At 50.8% G+C, this 16,145-nt stretch overlaps 2 protein-coding genes across 2 annotated transcripts; both read right to left on the reverse strand.

Moving 5' to 3' along the window:
• Window positions 1–1,866: 1,866 nt before the first annotated feature.
• On the reverse strand, window positions 1,867–5,256 carry LMH87_007527 (uncharacterized protein; the record flags this gene model as incomplete). The annotated part of the gene is made up of 3 exons (XM_056191903.1): window positions 1,867–3,026; window positions 3,183–4,063; window positions 4,112–5,256. The coding sequence occupies 3 exons, from the start codon at window positions 5,254–5,256 to the stop codon at window positions 1,867–1,869; spliced, it is 3,186 nt and encodes a 1,061-aa protein (XP_056057573.1).
• A 2,490-nt stretch (window positions 5,257–7,746) lies between these two features.
• Window positions 7,747–11,357, reverse strand: LMH87_007528 (uncharacterized protein; the record flags this gene model as incomplete). Its single annotated transcript, XM_056195539.1, has 4 exons — window positions 7,747–7,784; window positions 7,841–8,395; window positions 8,606–10,999; window positions 11,066–11,357. 4 exons carry the CDS (start codon window positions 11,355–11,357, stop codon window positions 7,747–7,749), a joined length of 3,279 nt encoding a protein of 1,092 aa, XP_056057574.1.
• Window positions 11,358–16,145: the final 4,788 nt, after the last annotated feature.

Genomic DNA, 16,145 nt, shown 5'->3' on the forward strand with positions numbered 1-16,145 from the left:
GGTGGTCGCGTTCTTCCTCGTCATTCTCTGCGGTGGTACCAAAAAAGGTCTCGCCCGTCGACACAACAATCACCGATCGTACAAGCGTGGCGTCCGCTCCATTAGCTTCCTCTGCAGTGTGCTCATCGCCCGGGTCGGGCGGGTCGGCCGCTGTGGGGAAGGTCGCACTTGTCGATTCGACTGGCGGTTCAATCGGAGCGGGTGACAGGATACGCACTTGACTCTGGGGTGTGTTTGCCTCGTCGATGTGCTCCTGCCAGCGCGTAATGCGCTGCCTGGCCCTGTGTTGCTGGACTCGACGGGTGGAGGAAGATGTTTTGGTCGCCGACAGTGTAGGTGGAGCGTCTTCACCTCGCTTATCCGGGATAGAGACACTGCCAGTAGCAGGCCGTAGAGCAAGGCAAACAGGTGCGCTCTTCACCGTTGTTTTCTCGTGCTCTCTTGAGACTTTCGTTGTTTGGTCTGAGAGGAAGGCGTTCGGCGTAGGGCTCTTGCGCTCACGGAGGTTGTATCGTTGCTCGGGTGCTGTCAGACATGGTGGACTCTGCCTCGTCAAGTCAGGTGCTTCAACGCGGCCTAAAGCAGCACTATGAAGACCATATGTCTCGCATGACTTTTGAAGTTGATCCTTCGAACGGCTTTGTTGGTCTTGCCGTTGACCATCGTCGGTGTCTAGGACATTGTCTTGTCCGGCATGTGTTGACGCCGCGTTGTCTCTGATCTGCTCTTCAGCATGATCGACTGTGTCTATAATGCTGATGGCAGGTTCTTGCGCCACCTCGGCAATGGTTTGGTCTCGTCTTGCTTGGGTGGCGGCTTGTCGTCGACGGAGTGACCGCTGTCTCTCCAATTCCCGCCGAAGTTGTTGCTCTTCGGAGGTGAGACTCACTTTTCGCCGCGTCATGGCAATCCTTCAAATCACGTAGTTGGGTACCTGTATACACGTTTTATTTTCAAACTTGGTTATTATTATAGCAAGAGAGCATAGAGATAGCTGTGTTGGGTCCTATTGCAACCGCATCCTTCTATCTAGGGTAGAGCCCCTGGGCGCAGACAGGAAAGAATGTGCGACGACACCACCGCTTGGCCATTGTTGTCTCTTTCCACCCCCTATTCTGCGCCTGTACACTCGCCGTACAAAGAACGAGCGGGTGCAGTGTGGTAACGCGTCGCAGTTGAACAGATCATCTCTTCTTTGTTTACACATGGCCGTCACAATCACACGAGGCTGAGCTATGGACAAGGGGTCCGACCGAGCATTTCGACCAACGGGAGGTACTGTGGCTTTGACAGGGGTACCGACCATCCATTTCCATGGTCTGCATTGGCTGCCTTGCCCTTGGTGGGGAAAACGCGCTCGTTAGGAGCCGGGATGTGTAACGCTGCGGCCCGTGCCGTATCGCAGCTTGATATCTGCGTCGTCTCGAGCCAGATCTGCTTCTGCTCCATCCTACCGCACGTTAACAGGAAGATGGCATGCGCAATCCGGAATACCACTGATTTGCAGTCTAAAATCTTCGTAGAGCCGACCAAAATGTCCATTACAATCTGCTACAGTCAGCTATCAACTTTTTAGAGCGTGCATCCTTACCGCCCGTTCGCTGTTCCCACCTCTTGCTCTTACTCTTGCTAGTCACTTCACTTTTTTTTCTGCCAAGTTTTTTTCTATTTGCTATCCAACTGTCTAACCCGACCCCAAACCGCCCCCTAATCTAAGTAACCCTAAGCTCATGACAAAAACGCCACATTGATTTCCAGTAGTACAAAATTTTCAAAGAATCATCCAACCCCAAGCGAATACCACCAAATCTTTTCCGGAATAATCGATTAAGAAAAAGTCTTAGAACTTGCACCCAACGCCTGCGGTTATACTATTTTACCCGTTTCGTCAAAATCCGCCTCCGTGAGTAGCTCCCCGGCAAGGATCCTGCCCCAGTGAGTCTTGTCAATTTCCTGGCAATCGCGACGCAGAACCATCAAGAGAGTTTTGAGACTTTTGACAGGACTCTTGCTAAACGTTGCCCGGCGATCATTGCCAGCATTTATTTCAGCTGATGCCAAGAGAATAAAGCCATCTGCTTCCGCGACATCATCTCCCGACGGTGGCCTCCAAGCTAGGCTCAACATCTCACAGGTGTTTTTGTAACCCTCATAGCTCGAAAAGTAGAGCTGCCCGGCAAACAAGTTCAGCTGCAGTCGCAGGTGGTCCGGCAGGTCCCAGATCGCAGGCAGCTCCGGCACTGTGTACAGCCTCAAAGCGTCCAGTGGCTTCAAGGCCAAGCTCGCCCGGGGAGTATAAATATGCAGATTCACGGTCTTGGATACCATAATTCGCGGCACAAGCTCATGTGCCTCGTGGGGGCTGATGATGACTGCCCTCGTTTCCTCCGTAGTACACGAGCTCGTGAGGACCCATTGAATAGGTCGTTGGTAGGAGTCGCCAGCGCCCGGCAACTTCTTTTGCGAAGCATCCATCTTGACTGTTCGTGCAAAATCGGTAGTTGCGAGGAGAGAGCCAGGAAACTGGGTCAGGTTGATCGTGTCGGCCACGCTCGTATCGGAGAGTGCAAGGAAGGCCGGAGAGAAAGGTGACCTTTCGCGTATTGTGCCGTCGCGAATAAAGTCGATGAGGTCTTGATGGATCTCGTGCTTTTCCGGGACAGTTGGTTCCGGCCGCTGAACTTCGCGCTCTTGCTCAATCTCGGGCGCCAACTTCTTCTCCTGTTCTTCTTGAAGAACGGCCGAATAAGCGTTTGACACACCGAAGTCTTCACATCGAGACTGAATGGCAGTCAATGCCTCGTTTCCTTCGCTTTCTAAACTCGATCGCCCAAATTGCAACTTCGATTGTTTTGCAGCGTTGTGGGTAGTCGGCTGATATCGGTACTCTATCGTCCGCGCTTCTTCCTCAAGAAATTCTTCGGCCTGATCTTGGGACATGTTGATACCCGTGGGATTCTTGCATTTCGCCCATATTTTCTTCTGTCGCTCGAATCGGGACCCCTGAATAGCCCACAGAGGCATCACTCGTTGCAGGTCAGCATGTGTCTCGTAGATGGACCACCGTAAAACTTCGTCGACGGTAATTTCATCGTTTGGCGCGTTACACACTGCCTGATTGACACGTAACTGCATTTCATGCGACAGACAAAACACAACAGACTGGCCGTTTCCAAGCTTACGCATTCTCATACAAGCTTGAACGAGCCCATCCTTTGTGAGACCTGGGCCCAATGTGACTGCGGCCCTGTAGTATTCGGGAAGCTGAAGGTCGGTCCCGCGAGTATGGGCTTGATCAAGGAAGACAAGGCATCGATCAAGCTGATCGCCGTATGGCGAGGTCCACAGGCTCTCAACCGTTCCTTTCCGATCAATGACGCAAATGTCGTCGTGATCGTTAAAATAAACAACGGCCTCTTGCTGATGACCCTCGGGTAGAAGCTCTAGCCACTTTATCGCAACTTCAACGTTTGTGAGCTCTAGAACCTGGGCACCGACATCAAGAATAACGTGCATTCCGTTTTCAATGTCCGCCACAAAAGTAAATAAATTGTCGATGAAAGAATACTCATCTCGACCTGCCGTGATCCCGTGAGCGGGTGACTTCAGTAGGTGGACCTTATTCTCCCCTCGTAGCAGGTTTTCGAGAACCAGTGCGTTTGTGTGAGTCTGCTCTTCGATGTCAAGCTGCTTCACGTCGAGTGGAAGGACGTGGCGAGAGTCATTGGTCCCGCTGAAACCCGTGGTAGGGTAGCGCTTTTGCTGCCCGAGGTCCCAGCCCGACGCCGAAAGCTTGTGTGAAAATTCTTTCATCTCTTTCGAGAACACAAGATGTGAGAGAAAGTAATCGATAGCACCTTTGGCATAGCGAAGTGGCGGGAAGACCTGCTGGATGACCTGGCCGATATCTTTGATATTGACACCGCCCAGTCTTCGAAACGCACCAGGTAGTTCTGGAGCGTCTCTTACCCACTCCTGATACTCAATGTCGGCCTGATCGGATCTCATCAAGTGGTCGAAAGCGGCCAGCAGTTCCTCATCTGACAGGCCTTTGTAGTAGTAACTGAAACAAGTCAACAGGATCACTACGTCGGGATGACTGAATTCAGACCTAGGTGACGGGCTGTCTTTCGCTCGGTAGGGAACAGCCAGTTTCGTATTTGGAAGACGGCTGTCGTCCAGGCCATAGTTGACTCTCCACCTCTTTTGCTTCAGCGCGAACATGAGCACTCGTCCGGCAATCAGGCCTCGAACAAGAAGAAGTGGTCCCTTTATTGCCTCAGTAAAAAAACAAGATTCTTCTACCGCAGAAATCTGATGTTCGGAAAGCTCAGCTGAGAAGATATAGTCAAAAATTGCTGCCCGCATAACGCTGTCTTGCCGTGCGATGGGAAGGCCGGGGAGACCTGTATCGCAAATTTGTTGCGTAAGACGTCGAAGGAGAAGCATGGCCCCATCGTCTCGCAAGATGCGCATTCTGGGGAAACGGCCAGCAACATTGTGAGTAACCTCCACGGATTCCGGGGAATGCTTCTGCACAGAAATCATAATCGAGGTGACAATACGCAGAACTCTCTGCAAAGTGGTCCAGCGCTCTGGGCTCAGCTCAATTGGTCGCTGCACACCCATTGTATATATAAGCTCAAATTTGGGACTGAAATTTTCATCGCTCTCGTCCACAATATCGCGCGCGCATGACTCAAATTCGTGGTACAAGCCTAGCAGCGCCGCGCCCGCATCTTTGCGATCTTCCAAAGATTGGTATTCGATAGCCATGAGTTTGAAAGAGAGAAGATGCTCTGGCTGGCAAAGCACCACTCCACCGTGCGCCCGACACTGCTTGTACAGATTCGCCAGATCTCTTACTTGATGGCTGGTCAATCTCAGAGACCGATTGAATGGTATGTAATAAATTCGTCGACTTAAGAGACCCCCAAGTTTTGAGACCAGGGTTCGGGACAGCTCTTTGGCCTGCGGCTTGGCCACGATGACGCGTACGAGTTTGTAGCCATCCGCAAGACACGCCGCAATCATCGGGACAATCACAGATGACTTGCCTTCACCCATGTTCAACTGCATGACAGCGTTTCCTCCGGATGGTCTGTCTCGCATCTGCGAAGCAATCTCTTCTTGAACCTCTCGAATCATAATACCGCTTTCAATCTCGAGAATCAAAGATTCTGGGCTGTCCAGCGGACTCCAGTTGCTGTGACCCGAGTTTAACAGTTCCTTGATGAGATCTGTAGAACTAGTCATTCGAACTAATCGACAAGCCTGCTGAAGTTTGGTGATGGCAATACCCTGTAAAACAAGGGCTTTTTGCCATGAATTTGACAGTTGCCGCCATGGTGCGACGGCCAAATTTCCTAAGACGATCGAAACAGACATCCGCGGAGCCATGAACGTAGCTAGAGTTTTGAATACGTACGAAGACATAGATCCAGCGTCATATCGTCGTTGTAGACTCATGCGAATGCCGGTGTGCAAGGCGGAATAAATTCTATCCACTTCGTCTTGACACCGTTGTACGTTGTCCGCCAACGGTCCCTGCATACTAGAAATTTCAAGTCTCAATGAGCTTGATGCTGAGCGTCTTTTCAAAGCCTCCAGGCTCTTTTCTAGCTCCAGCACATATTTTTGTGTATATGGGTATTCTGAACTGGCTGTGGTGTTTAGCTGGTTGAGCAATGCTCCTAGATTGGCACCAGATACAGCCGAGAAAAGGGGCTTGCACAAGTCCAAGGTAGTCCCTTCAACAGAAGAGAGCGTGAAGTCGGAAAGAGAGAATACATCACCCGTGTCAATATACGGCTGTGTGTTTCGAGTCCGCCAGATTGGCTCCGCAGGGGCGCTCTTGGTCAGCAATGGGGTTTTCGTGATTGAATATGACTCTAGGGCGGCAGCTATATTGCATAAATATTGGTAGAAACAATGGTTTTCAAACCACAACTTCCATTTTTGCTGGATCGAAGCAATTGCCGAACGTGTGTCGAAGTACACCCCCGCATCTGTTAAATCTGGTGTTTCACAGAGCCACTGGCTTGCCATTGCGTCTGCGAAGTGACCGATGGCTGAATGTCTCCGAGCGATGAAGAGATTGCGCCGCCTTTCGTGCAAGTCTGCATCAGTCTCATCTTCATTACGAAGCAAGCTGAATTCGGGACAATCCACAAAATCGTAACCGTTCTCTTCGGCAGTGTTTACCAGGTAGGATCGATCCACAGTGCAGCCCTCTGGGAGGCTAAAGTGACTCGCGAGTGGGATTTTGATATTTTTGAGTGCCATGATCTGACTGCCTTCTTCGTGTTTAGATGACACGTTACTCTTGAAGATGGCAACCAAAATTTGGAGTATTGAGGTATTCCCAGAGGTAGCGTATGCAAGCGTGGATAGAAAGAACAACAGTTGGAACAAACTGATTTGCGACGGCCGTGTAAACAACTGGTGCAGCTGACACCAGTGGCGCTGGAGGATATCGCTCTGGTCTTTCAGCCATTTGGAGTCGTATCCCAAGTCATTCGAGGTCATTTCTCCGCTTGGCCCAAGAACAGTACCATGGAGATAATTCCATAGGGTGCTCGCAGGGTTCAAGCTCAGAGTTTCAAGGAGTTCGGTTTGTGGTCGAAACAGCATATGCGCAATGCTGAATACTCGTTCAGATCTGACCGAAAATTGAAGAGCGTCACGGCTGTCGTAGATGACATCATTCTCCGCTAAACGATTTTCGGCGCCGAAGCCGAAAGTCTGAAAGCTGGATGCTCTAATCATCTGTCGTTTTCCTAGTCTAGGATTGACATGATCTAGTTGAGGGAGTTTAGTGAATGACGAAGGATAAAACAACGCTGTCGCGGATGCTTGGCCAAAGATGGCCTGGACTTCTTCGTAAAACGAGTTGTCTTGACACAAATAACCCAACGTCTCATCCCAGGTAACAGATTCCATGCATTTTAGCTCCGGAGGATAGAACTTCCTCGCTGGGGAGAGTTTTGCAATTTTTTGCAGTTTTAGGCTATCCCAAGATGAGAGAAACTCAATGATCGAAGAGCAGCGGAGCGAAGAAGAAACAGCGCCTGCTCTGTGCCGGTTCGTCCCGTGAGCCCATCCGGTAAGCACGAAGAGGTAAGCGCATGCAGGTAGCAAATCACAAGCTTGCTCTGAAGGCTCCCGTTGTCTACCAGACGCTGCAGTAGGGTGTCGATCTCGTACAAATGAACTTTCCGTGAAGTTCCAGGAGGTATGAAAACCCGGGTATGTTTCGTTTCAGCATCCCAAGACCATGTTGGATCGCCATCTGGGATGAGGACTTTTCGTTGACCGAGGTCACTTTTCAAAACAAGTTTGCTATCCAATCCAACAAAGCAGTTAATTCTGGTAGTAGAGTCGATGTACATCCCACGGAATTGACGCGACTGGACTTTGGTAGAATCAGGCTCCATATAGAAGTCCAATTTGAGACGCGCCATCTCAATAGCGACAGAGCCTGACCTCTTGTCTAGTATGAAATGCAGATGATGCTTCTCTTCCAAGGGCTTCAGCATGCTGGAGAAGTACTTCACCGACTCTGTTTGAGTACCAATGAGCACCCGTCCATATTTACGTCCAAGAACCCAGTCACTTCCTTCGCGTCGCAGAATCCAGTTGCATTCCGGTGATGCTCCCCAAGGAGCATTCTTGTCACGAAACTCAATACTTTGTGAGCTTCTGGAGTACCAGTGAACATGATTGCTCACGAAAGAATCCGGTAGATCATGCGTAAAGACTCGAGCCGGAATGAGATCGTATAGCTGTGAATCAGACTTAGCTACGACAAGCGTGTCGTTGTTCGCGGTATTGCTCAAACCAAAAAATAGTGCATATCCATGATGCAGATTTTTCGACGAGAAGGCCATTCCAGGTATGTTGGTTGGCAGAATCTCCAGTGCAGCCTTGCCAAAAAGCGTTGCGTAAGTCGGATGTTGCTGGTACGGCGTTGGCAAACGGGACAAAGGGAGACCGTTCACCAACAGTTCTCCGGTAAGAAGATTGTATTGAACACGTAGCGGAATGTCTTCCTCGCTTGTTGAAGTCGAGGCAAGCAGCCAATGCTCATGTTTGCTCGACCATGTGCTCCAAGCTGCACCACCAGGGTAGCCAGCCCAAGTCTTGCGCAGCGCCATATCGAGCGATGGGCTGTTCTCTAAAGCAATAGAATTTTTGAGAAGATTACGCGCCTTGAATAATGTTCTTTTCAAGCGGATAGATTCAGTATCTGAGCTTGAGTCTCCCACGGAGGCGTCATATGCAATAATGGACGATTCGAGAAGCACCGCAGCTTGTGACGAAGATTCAAGGATATTGTGCAGATGACACTCATCAACGTCAAAGGAAGCGACGCAAATTTGTGCAATGGAAAGCACTTTTGAAAGAAGCGCATTTCGAAGCTCTCCATTCTCTGAGCCTTTTACCCTTTCCTTCAGTAGTGCTAGCCAATGTGCAGCTACCTGTCGACAAGCGGCCAAGAATAGAAGGCCTTTTGAAGAGACGGCAGCCGTCGGGGAAAGTGACAGCAGCCTTGAAGCCAAAAGGACCAGACAATCCAACGCATGGTAGGCTTCCCAATTCTCACTTGTTCTTCCCAATGAAGCATCAAGGCCCTTCAGAAAAGCAAGAGCAAATGCCTCATCATTGAGCGGCCAGTGCCCCGCTCTGTAGATACCATCTTTGCTGGGCGGTCCAGCTTGCTGGCTTGCTTGAAGTATCATAAGAACGACGTCGGGGTTTGTAAAATTGATTATCGGCATGTGCAGTTGCGCCAAGATGTTAAGCCATTGGATACGATATCCACAAGGCAAGACTGCCAAGGCTTTAAACTCCTCCAGTGAGAGATACTCCGGGCACTCTGATTGTTGCGATATGGCATGATTTGCTGTCATGCCATTTGGATTCTGGTGCGGACGGATTATAAACTGCTGCAGGCTGCTGCATGGCTTCGAAAGTTGATATGTGCATTCAGTGGACAGGATCTGTGTCTCAGCAAACGGGACCACCCATTTGGAGGCAATTTGGTCGTAGTATTTATAACGCAGGCCATTTTCCAGTAGAATATCGTCTTCTGATACAGTTTGAAGTGATTGCATTTTTCTGTGAGTTCTCTGGTTTGATTTGGCTATTGAGGCCAGAGTAAATCGGCCGCATGAACTTGAGCTTGTGAAATCGCGGGCCATGTACCTATACAAGTACTCTTCCGGAGCGGCTTCGGTCGAATCGGGCTGTTGAAATTGCAAAACGGTCAAGACGACAAATGCAGTAGCATCACGCCATATACTAAACGCGTGAGGAACGTGCAATTCGAAGACCACATTCTGTGCCAGCTCGGGGGCGTCTGGAAGCGGCCACTCGTGCACGGTGATACTGATGGCTTCGGCTTGTTTTCGGAGTCTGCACTTCTGGCAGTTGTTATCATGATTGGTGAATGTAACGCCGTTTCTCCGATTGTAGCCTGTGTAATATTCGCATTGGCGCTGTTGACTCTGCTGCATGAGAGTCCTGTATTGCGCACTCTTTTGCTGGAACTCCGCGATTTTGGCTTGTCTTTCGCGTTGCGCCCGAGCCTCGATAGTGGTCTTGACGCTCTGATGATGAGCTGATGATAAAAAGAATTTGACACCAAAGGACTTCGGCTGGCCAAAAGAGTGGAAGATCGAAGGCGTTGCTCGTCGCAGGGCAGAGCTGTGACGGTCTTGCATGTACGTCTCGGCGCGATGGAGCCGCTCCATCTGGGACTTAGATGGTAAGATGAGCGACTGAAGGATATCAATTGGCATTTGGTGTGTATATTCCATTAGGAGAGGTTGAGATTTGCAGACGGATTTATCACAGGCGACCCAGAGTTCCAGAATGGTGAGAACCATCAGAGAGATGGACCTAGGGCTGTGACAATAATGGTTCAGTGCGGAAGAGTGATATGCTTCCATCAATTTGAACAAGGCTGATGGAGTTGCCTCCTTGTCCAAATGCAATGAAGTCCATGTATCCAAGTAGACGGCAACCCAGGCTTCAAAAGCGAAAAGGTCAACGACAGCGCCGTCGCCAGTCTGACGAAAAGCAGGATCAGGGAGACTTGATGATGTCCATTCCGGCACTGACCAAGTTGGCGTGAATGACCCGTCATTCACAATTGGTTTACGCAAGCCCAAGGATTCAATAAACTTGTCCAGAGCGGGAAGCTTGATACGCGTGTCGCGGTCGAGCAACTTGGAGGGAATGAGCTTGATGTCTTGCGGTGGGTCCGCCTGCTGGTTAGTTGCCTCCCATGACTGCTCCATTGACAAGACTGCGGCAGCAACGACTGACTCCACTGACTGTAACCACGGCCTGCTCGAAGTCCTCTCCATCTTCTGCAAGCGACCGGAGATTTTGGCTACCATACAGTAGATGACCTCGCGGGGAAGTGATCGCGGCAGAGCCGCAGCCAAGATTTGCGCCATGAAGAAGACCATAAATTGTTTGTAGAGAGCGTCATCATGGTGGCGCGAGAGAATAGTCTGAATAGCGACACGTGTAAGCAGCCAGGATGGAGAGCGTCTCCAGGGCAGCCGCGCATCTTGCCAGTTGACTTGCTCTCGAGTGTTCTTTGCGAGGACGGGCACTTGTACCACATCACCCTTTGTGCGAAGGATGGTGGCAAGGAAGTCGGTGACGATGCTGGGATTGTTGGTGTCGCGCTCTTCAATTTGATCATGCCTAGATTTCCTCGCGCGCGGCCTCATTTCGGCGACCTGCTGCCGATTCATCTTGTCAATGGCGGCGGCGAGCGCTGCATGGATGTCATCGTTGTGAAAAACTGATAGAGCGAACGAGACCGCGGAGGCAGGGAAACGGCGTCGGAGACGGCCTTCGGTACTCATGACGGCTTGGTTGGTAGGACTGAGCTCAAAGAATTCAAACACGATAGTCTTGTCTTCGCGGCTCACAAGAATGGCAGCGTTCTGGGCATGGACGTGAAGAGGAAGATAGCCACCTAGAAACAGTTCATTAGTTACGCCCAATGACGGTATCGATTTTGCGAGAGGGGGACAAAGTATACCATCTTTGCATAGATTTCCAAATGCCTGTTGAAGTTTTTCCTGTGAGAGGTCTTTGAGGGTATAGAGCTGGAGCACGGCTTGATGTGCTTTTTCCACGGCGGGCGTCTCATCAGGCGCGACATGGGCGGAGAAGGAAGCGAGTGCATCGCCAGCCAGCTTGAGAAGGGTAAGTTCATTTGAGAAGGTGACTTCATCATCGTCTTCAGCGGCCTGAGGGACTTTGGGTGGGAGGAAAACATGGTGAATGATGCTCTCAATCCCCTGTTTGGAGATGGTGGGCGTCGGAGGCATTATTGTGGCCCGGAGCAGGCGAAGCAAATAGTAGCAAAATCTTCTTTTTTTTTCCTTAGGGTTTGTCTTCTTTTTTTGGGGGAGGGGAGCAGGGTTATTCAATGCAATAAAACAGAATGCTCTTAGAAGATCATTAGCAAACCGCACAAGAAGAGCAGAAGGTGAGCAAATAAATGGCAGGAATGTAGTGATATTTTGGTAGGCCTCAACTTGTGGGCCGTGGGAGAGGAAGTAGTCCAGAACGCTCTCCTCCGCACGCAGGAATGCAGCCACGAACTTTCTCGCGTTTGTCTGAAGCTACTCCAGACGGTCAATCACTGCAGAGTTCCCTCTGTGCGGCGAGGTGACTGGTTCGTGCTGCAGTTTGCTCACGACTTGGAGATGTATGTCGCATACCCTAGATGCGAAGGCGTGCTTACTCTGTCTGTTTCTTTGTGATTTCGTATGAGCCTGAAGGGCCATTTTCAACATGCAGTAGCTGGAGGCCATGCTGAAAAAGCTGAATAGAAACGTATTAGAGTGGATTAGTCGGCGGCGGTTCTCGTTCTCGAAGCAGAGGATTACACCGGGTTGGCTACAGTAGACAGACCAAGTTGCGGTTCCACAGCTCAAGCCAAGCGAGATTCAGCGAATGTTTGCCATGCAGGTAGCGGAAAGTTTGAATGGCATATATTACCGTAGGATATTTTCTCGCCAATTATTTGATACCACTTTGAGACAATCAATCCGTTCCAAGCGATGGCTAGTCCCCTGCTCCTGTGACCAAGTGCACAACTGACGGTCGGCATCATGCAGCGAACAGAAGTAAACGGCGCAGGCTGCACTAATTTCAGGCGCCTGGGGCCCACAGGCGTACCACGATATCTACGTGCTGAAAATATTTGCAAAGGTTAAGAAGCGCCTGAGAAAGACCCATCGAGAGCCGCGGGCTTGAGTTCGGTGGCAATTCTAGGAGACTATGCGCCAATTTGTTAAGGGATTTCTTCCGCGTCACAGCAATAAAAGGAAGTAAATGAGGGCTCTACTGCCCAGCTGATACAGTAGCAGGTTTTCATTACGCAGTCACGAGCTGCTGCATCAAGATCTCGGATTGTGCCCGTCACTTCTCGTGTGTGCGGGGATTCCACTGAGTTGGAAGGCCTGCTGCATTACGGATACTGTCACGGAAATAACCACCCTCGTCGAGAAATGATCTTTTTTCCGAGGCACGCCCTTGTGGAGAAGTAGGTGCAGTTTACGGTGTTATCGCCTGCGCTAACCTCGGTGGCGGCCGCCACTCGGTGTGGGAATCGGGTAGGGTCGAGCAACCTTGGCTAGCCTGTGCTTGGGGACCACTTGCTGCCCGACTCGTCAGCCACGGCAGCTATTCTTGTAGCCGGAATAAATATTTCTGTAACCGCACGTCAGATTCAATTTAACATAAACTATGTTACGTGTCCATACTGGTCAAAGCGATACATCGCTACAGTGGTTGGGGTGTAGGACAGAGACCGTGTTAGATTTAGGCTAGTTCGGGATTTTTATAACATTTAATCCCGCGCCCACGCCGACCTTGAAATTCCAGTTGCGCTCCCTCCTCCGCTGCCGCTGGGGTCAGAGACCAGACTGCATGCCCTCAGGCGAAAGGCTGCAATCCATCTTATGCGAACATTCTACGGCTTTCTAGAAGCTTCCGTCCGCGATTTTCCCGGCAACGTTGCACGAAGCCCCGTTCAGATTCATGTGTAGTTGACTAGTCAGGTTTAATTACTGATGATTGTCTTGGTGTCTCTCTCCGCTCCTGCTCGTCCAAGAGTAGGGTTGATAACACTCTGACAGCGAATACAATCCTGTGAGAATAGATTCACGCCATTTCTCCGACTAGCGCCTACCAATGCAAAGACTACGCCCTAGCAGTGACATGCTTCTTGTCTTGCGAGCACGCTGTTATTCGATTGTCAATGCCATGCCGAATACGGCCTGACAGCAGGCTACTGCCTGGAAGCAGCTGAGCTATCAGGGTACTGGATCACCTGGCAGCATAGGCGCCGACGCCAGCTGGCCGGCATCCGCGCCCAATTCGACTCCGGTAACAGGTAGCCCTGCAAATCGCGCGCGAGGCAGGGGAGGTAGGCTACGTATCGAGACCCCGAGCTCAACGTCAAATCCCTTTTTACTTCGACGTAATGCCTTTTCACAACTTGTGGTCTTGCACGTAGAGCTTACACAAAACATTCGTGACAGAGGCTCAAGTCAGTGACGTATTCATCATACCTTCGGTCAAACAATGCCGATGATTTAAGTGCTTGCATTCGAGCGTCGTGCAATCGAGCTGGAATCGAGTAATCATTAGCAGATGACACGGGCTTCTTCCTCCTCTGCAGCCTGCCCTGATGAGTGACTGGCCGAGCAATAGAGCTGACCCATTCGATCTGCCTGTTTGCAAGCCCTTCCTGCCGACCGACCGCTCTCCCTAATAATATTTATATGTAAATGGATGAGCCAGAATTTTCGCTATCCACTTATCTCTGTGGTGAGTGACTCTTTACCCTGTCAAGAGCAAATTTTCGGTGTGAAAGGGTGCTCACTCGGGGTGGTCGACACTACCGCCAGTCTGTCCACTTGCCTGGCACGAACATGCATGCCTACGTTGCTCATGCAGTGGATGATAGGGAGGGCCGCCTAGCATTGTGGTTATAACTAGCCCGAAAGGCCACAGAAAACCAGTGTGCGGGTACGTTGAATGCAAGGCTGCCGCTGTGGTAGGCGGCCAGCACCACCGCCAAGCAACACCGGCGAGGGCTGAACTCTGTTACGAAGCCGTGTCCGCATCGGGCAAGATACTTTGCCCAACTGACAGAGTAGAGGACCAGTCTTGGAGTTGCCTTGTGTACGAGTGTAGTACTTCTCGAGCCGCGTCGTGGCAGGGCCCCCGAGTATTCTCTAATTTGCGTCAGACCGCCGGCATGGGCTGAGGCGCCAAGCTATCACGTCGAACAGTCAGGGCGCGTGTGTACGTGGCCACGCGTCCCGCCAAGACACGCATTCATTTCACGCGAGCCTCTTAGCTCGAGCTCTAAACCGAATAAGCGAAAGAGGGAAAAGCGAATCACTGCAGTACGCGTCGATCGATTGTGGCATCGGTTGGGTTATCGAATGAATGGGCATCGTTGGCGCCGTCATCGCATCAGGATGGGGTCGATTTGTCTATCTGCCTGCCCTCTAATAAAGGGCAATGAATATATACTTCAATTGCCCTGGAAAATAGGTGGCAACGCAAGTTACATTACCTCTACAGGGGGGTGTGTAGTGTGCGCCACCTAATTTACCCAGCCCAGCCCAGCCCAGCCGCCCCTTTTGTCGAGGCAGGCTGGCGTATTTCCTCCCCTGCACCTGGAATCGGTATGCTAGTTGTTTCGCAGGTAGTTGATTGCCCCTTTATCTGGCGTTTATGCCTGTCAGCACTCCGTGCATACCACGAGGTTATGCTCCCGTTGATGTGAATGTATCGATCCATAGCTCTAGTTGGACGCCTGCCTTACTGTTTCCTCTTTCTAGCCTCTTTGTACATTGTAGCGATACCCTGACCCGCGCTCTGGCCCTCGTCGACAGTACCTTGGTCTGCACTCTGATCCGCGCCGCGTCCTGGTGCCCATGCGGTCTCTGATCCCGAAAATCTGAAATGAGTCGCCCTACCAATTTCTCGCAGTCGTTTTTGTTCTACGTATTGATCCATGGAGAAATTTCTTATGCCCAATACTAAGCAAGTTTTTCAATGACGCACGAGCGCTCCCTTCTCAACCACAAAGAAACTTGCCAGTGGTAAAAACTAAGGAAGTTATATAACCCTCGGAACGCAAACCGTCCTTATTTACTGTAGCCACTCACACGGCCGGCTTATCGCTCTACGGAGTGCCCCGCTCGAAGGAGAAGACTAGGCAAGCAAACGCTCCTCGAATCCCCATGAATTGTCCAGCTTGAGCTTCTAGCGCAGCTTATTCAGAGAATAGCATCCATAGTATTCATCCCCTGTCTTTTCGACAAACGGCGACGGTCCTCTGTGTGTAACATAACGCTCAATCTGATACTTTAAACAGTCTTTAGCGATTGTTTTTGTGGTCTCTGTGCCATCCAGCCCAATATCAACATCACCTGCGTCCCCTGTCACCCATGCTTCACTCCATCCATTCGTTAATGAACCGCTAAATTGAATGTGACCTAACATCATCTCTTCCTCGAGGAAGTTCATAAATAGAATCCACGAGCCCCTTCCATGCTCATCCGGGGGACTCGCCTGTTTGAACTGAATGGTCGACAGCTCTAAAGACTGAAGGGTCTTTGACAGCCTTCGCATGAGCTTTCGCAAACAGCCCTCGGTGGTTCTGACTGCAGTCAGTGACAAAGCCCGGAGGCAGCCCAACTCTGCTCTGTCGCTAATGACGTCAGGAAGGTAAATCACCGCTCTCGGATCGTCGAAAGAGAAATATCAAAGGACAGCCGGAGAGTTCGCAGTGATGGGGCATGCGTGATCATGTCAGACAGTTGCGTAATTTCGTCTTGCCCATGCTGCGCGAAGGCAAACTCGAGAGAGAGATCATGGAGTGCTGGTAGCTGCTTGTGGCATTCCAGTGCTGGTGCGGTCTCGTTCCAACGCTTGAGATCCAGCTGTTTCCCATGAACGCCGCCCAGGTGCACAGAGTGGCCTGTTTCGCACAGTGCCTCCAACAATGCCCAAAATTGCTCTTCACTGCGCATATACCGGGGATGGCTCTCGGGTTCTGCCAGGATTTTCCGCGCTACCGGGCTCAG

This window comes from Akanthomyces muscarius, assembly GCF_028009165.1.
Source record: "Akanthomyces muscarius strain Ve6 chromosome Unknown contig_10, whole genome shotgun sequence".
Classification (NCBI taxonomy): Eukaryota; Fungi; Ascomycota; class Sordariomycetes; order Hypocreales; family Cordycipitaceae; genus Akanthomyces; species Akanthomyces muscarius.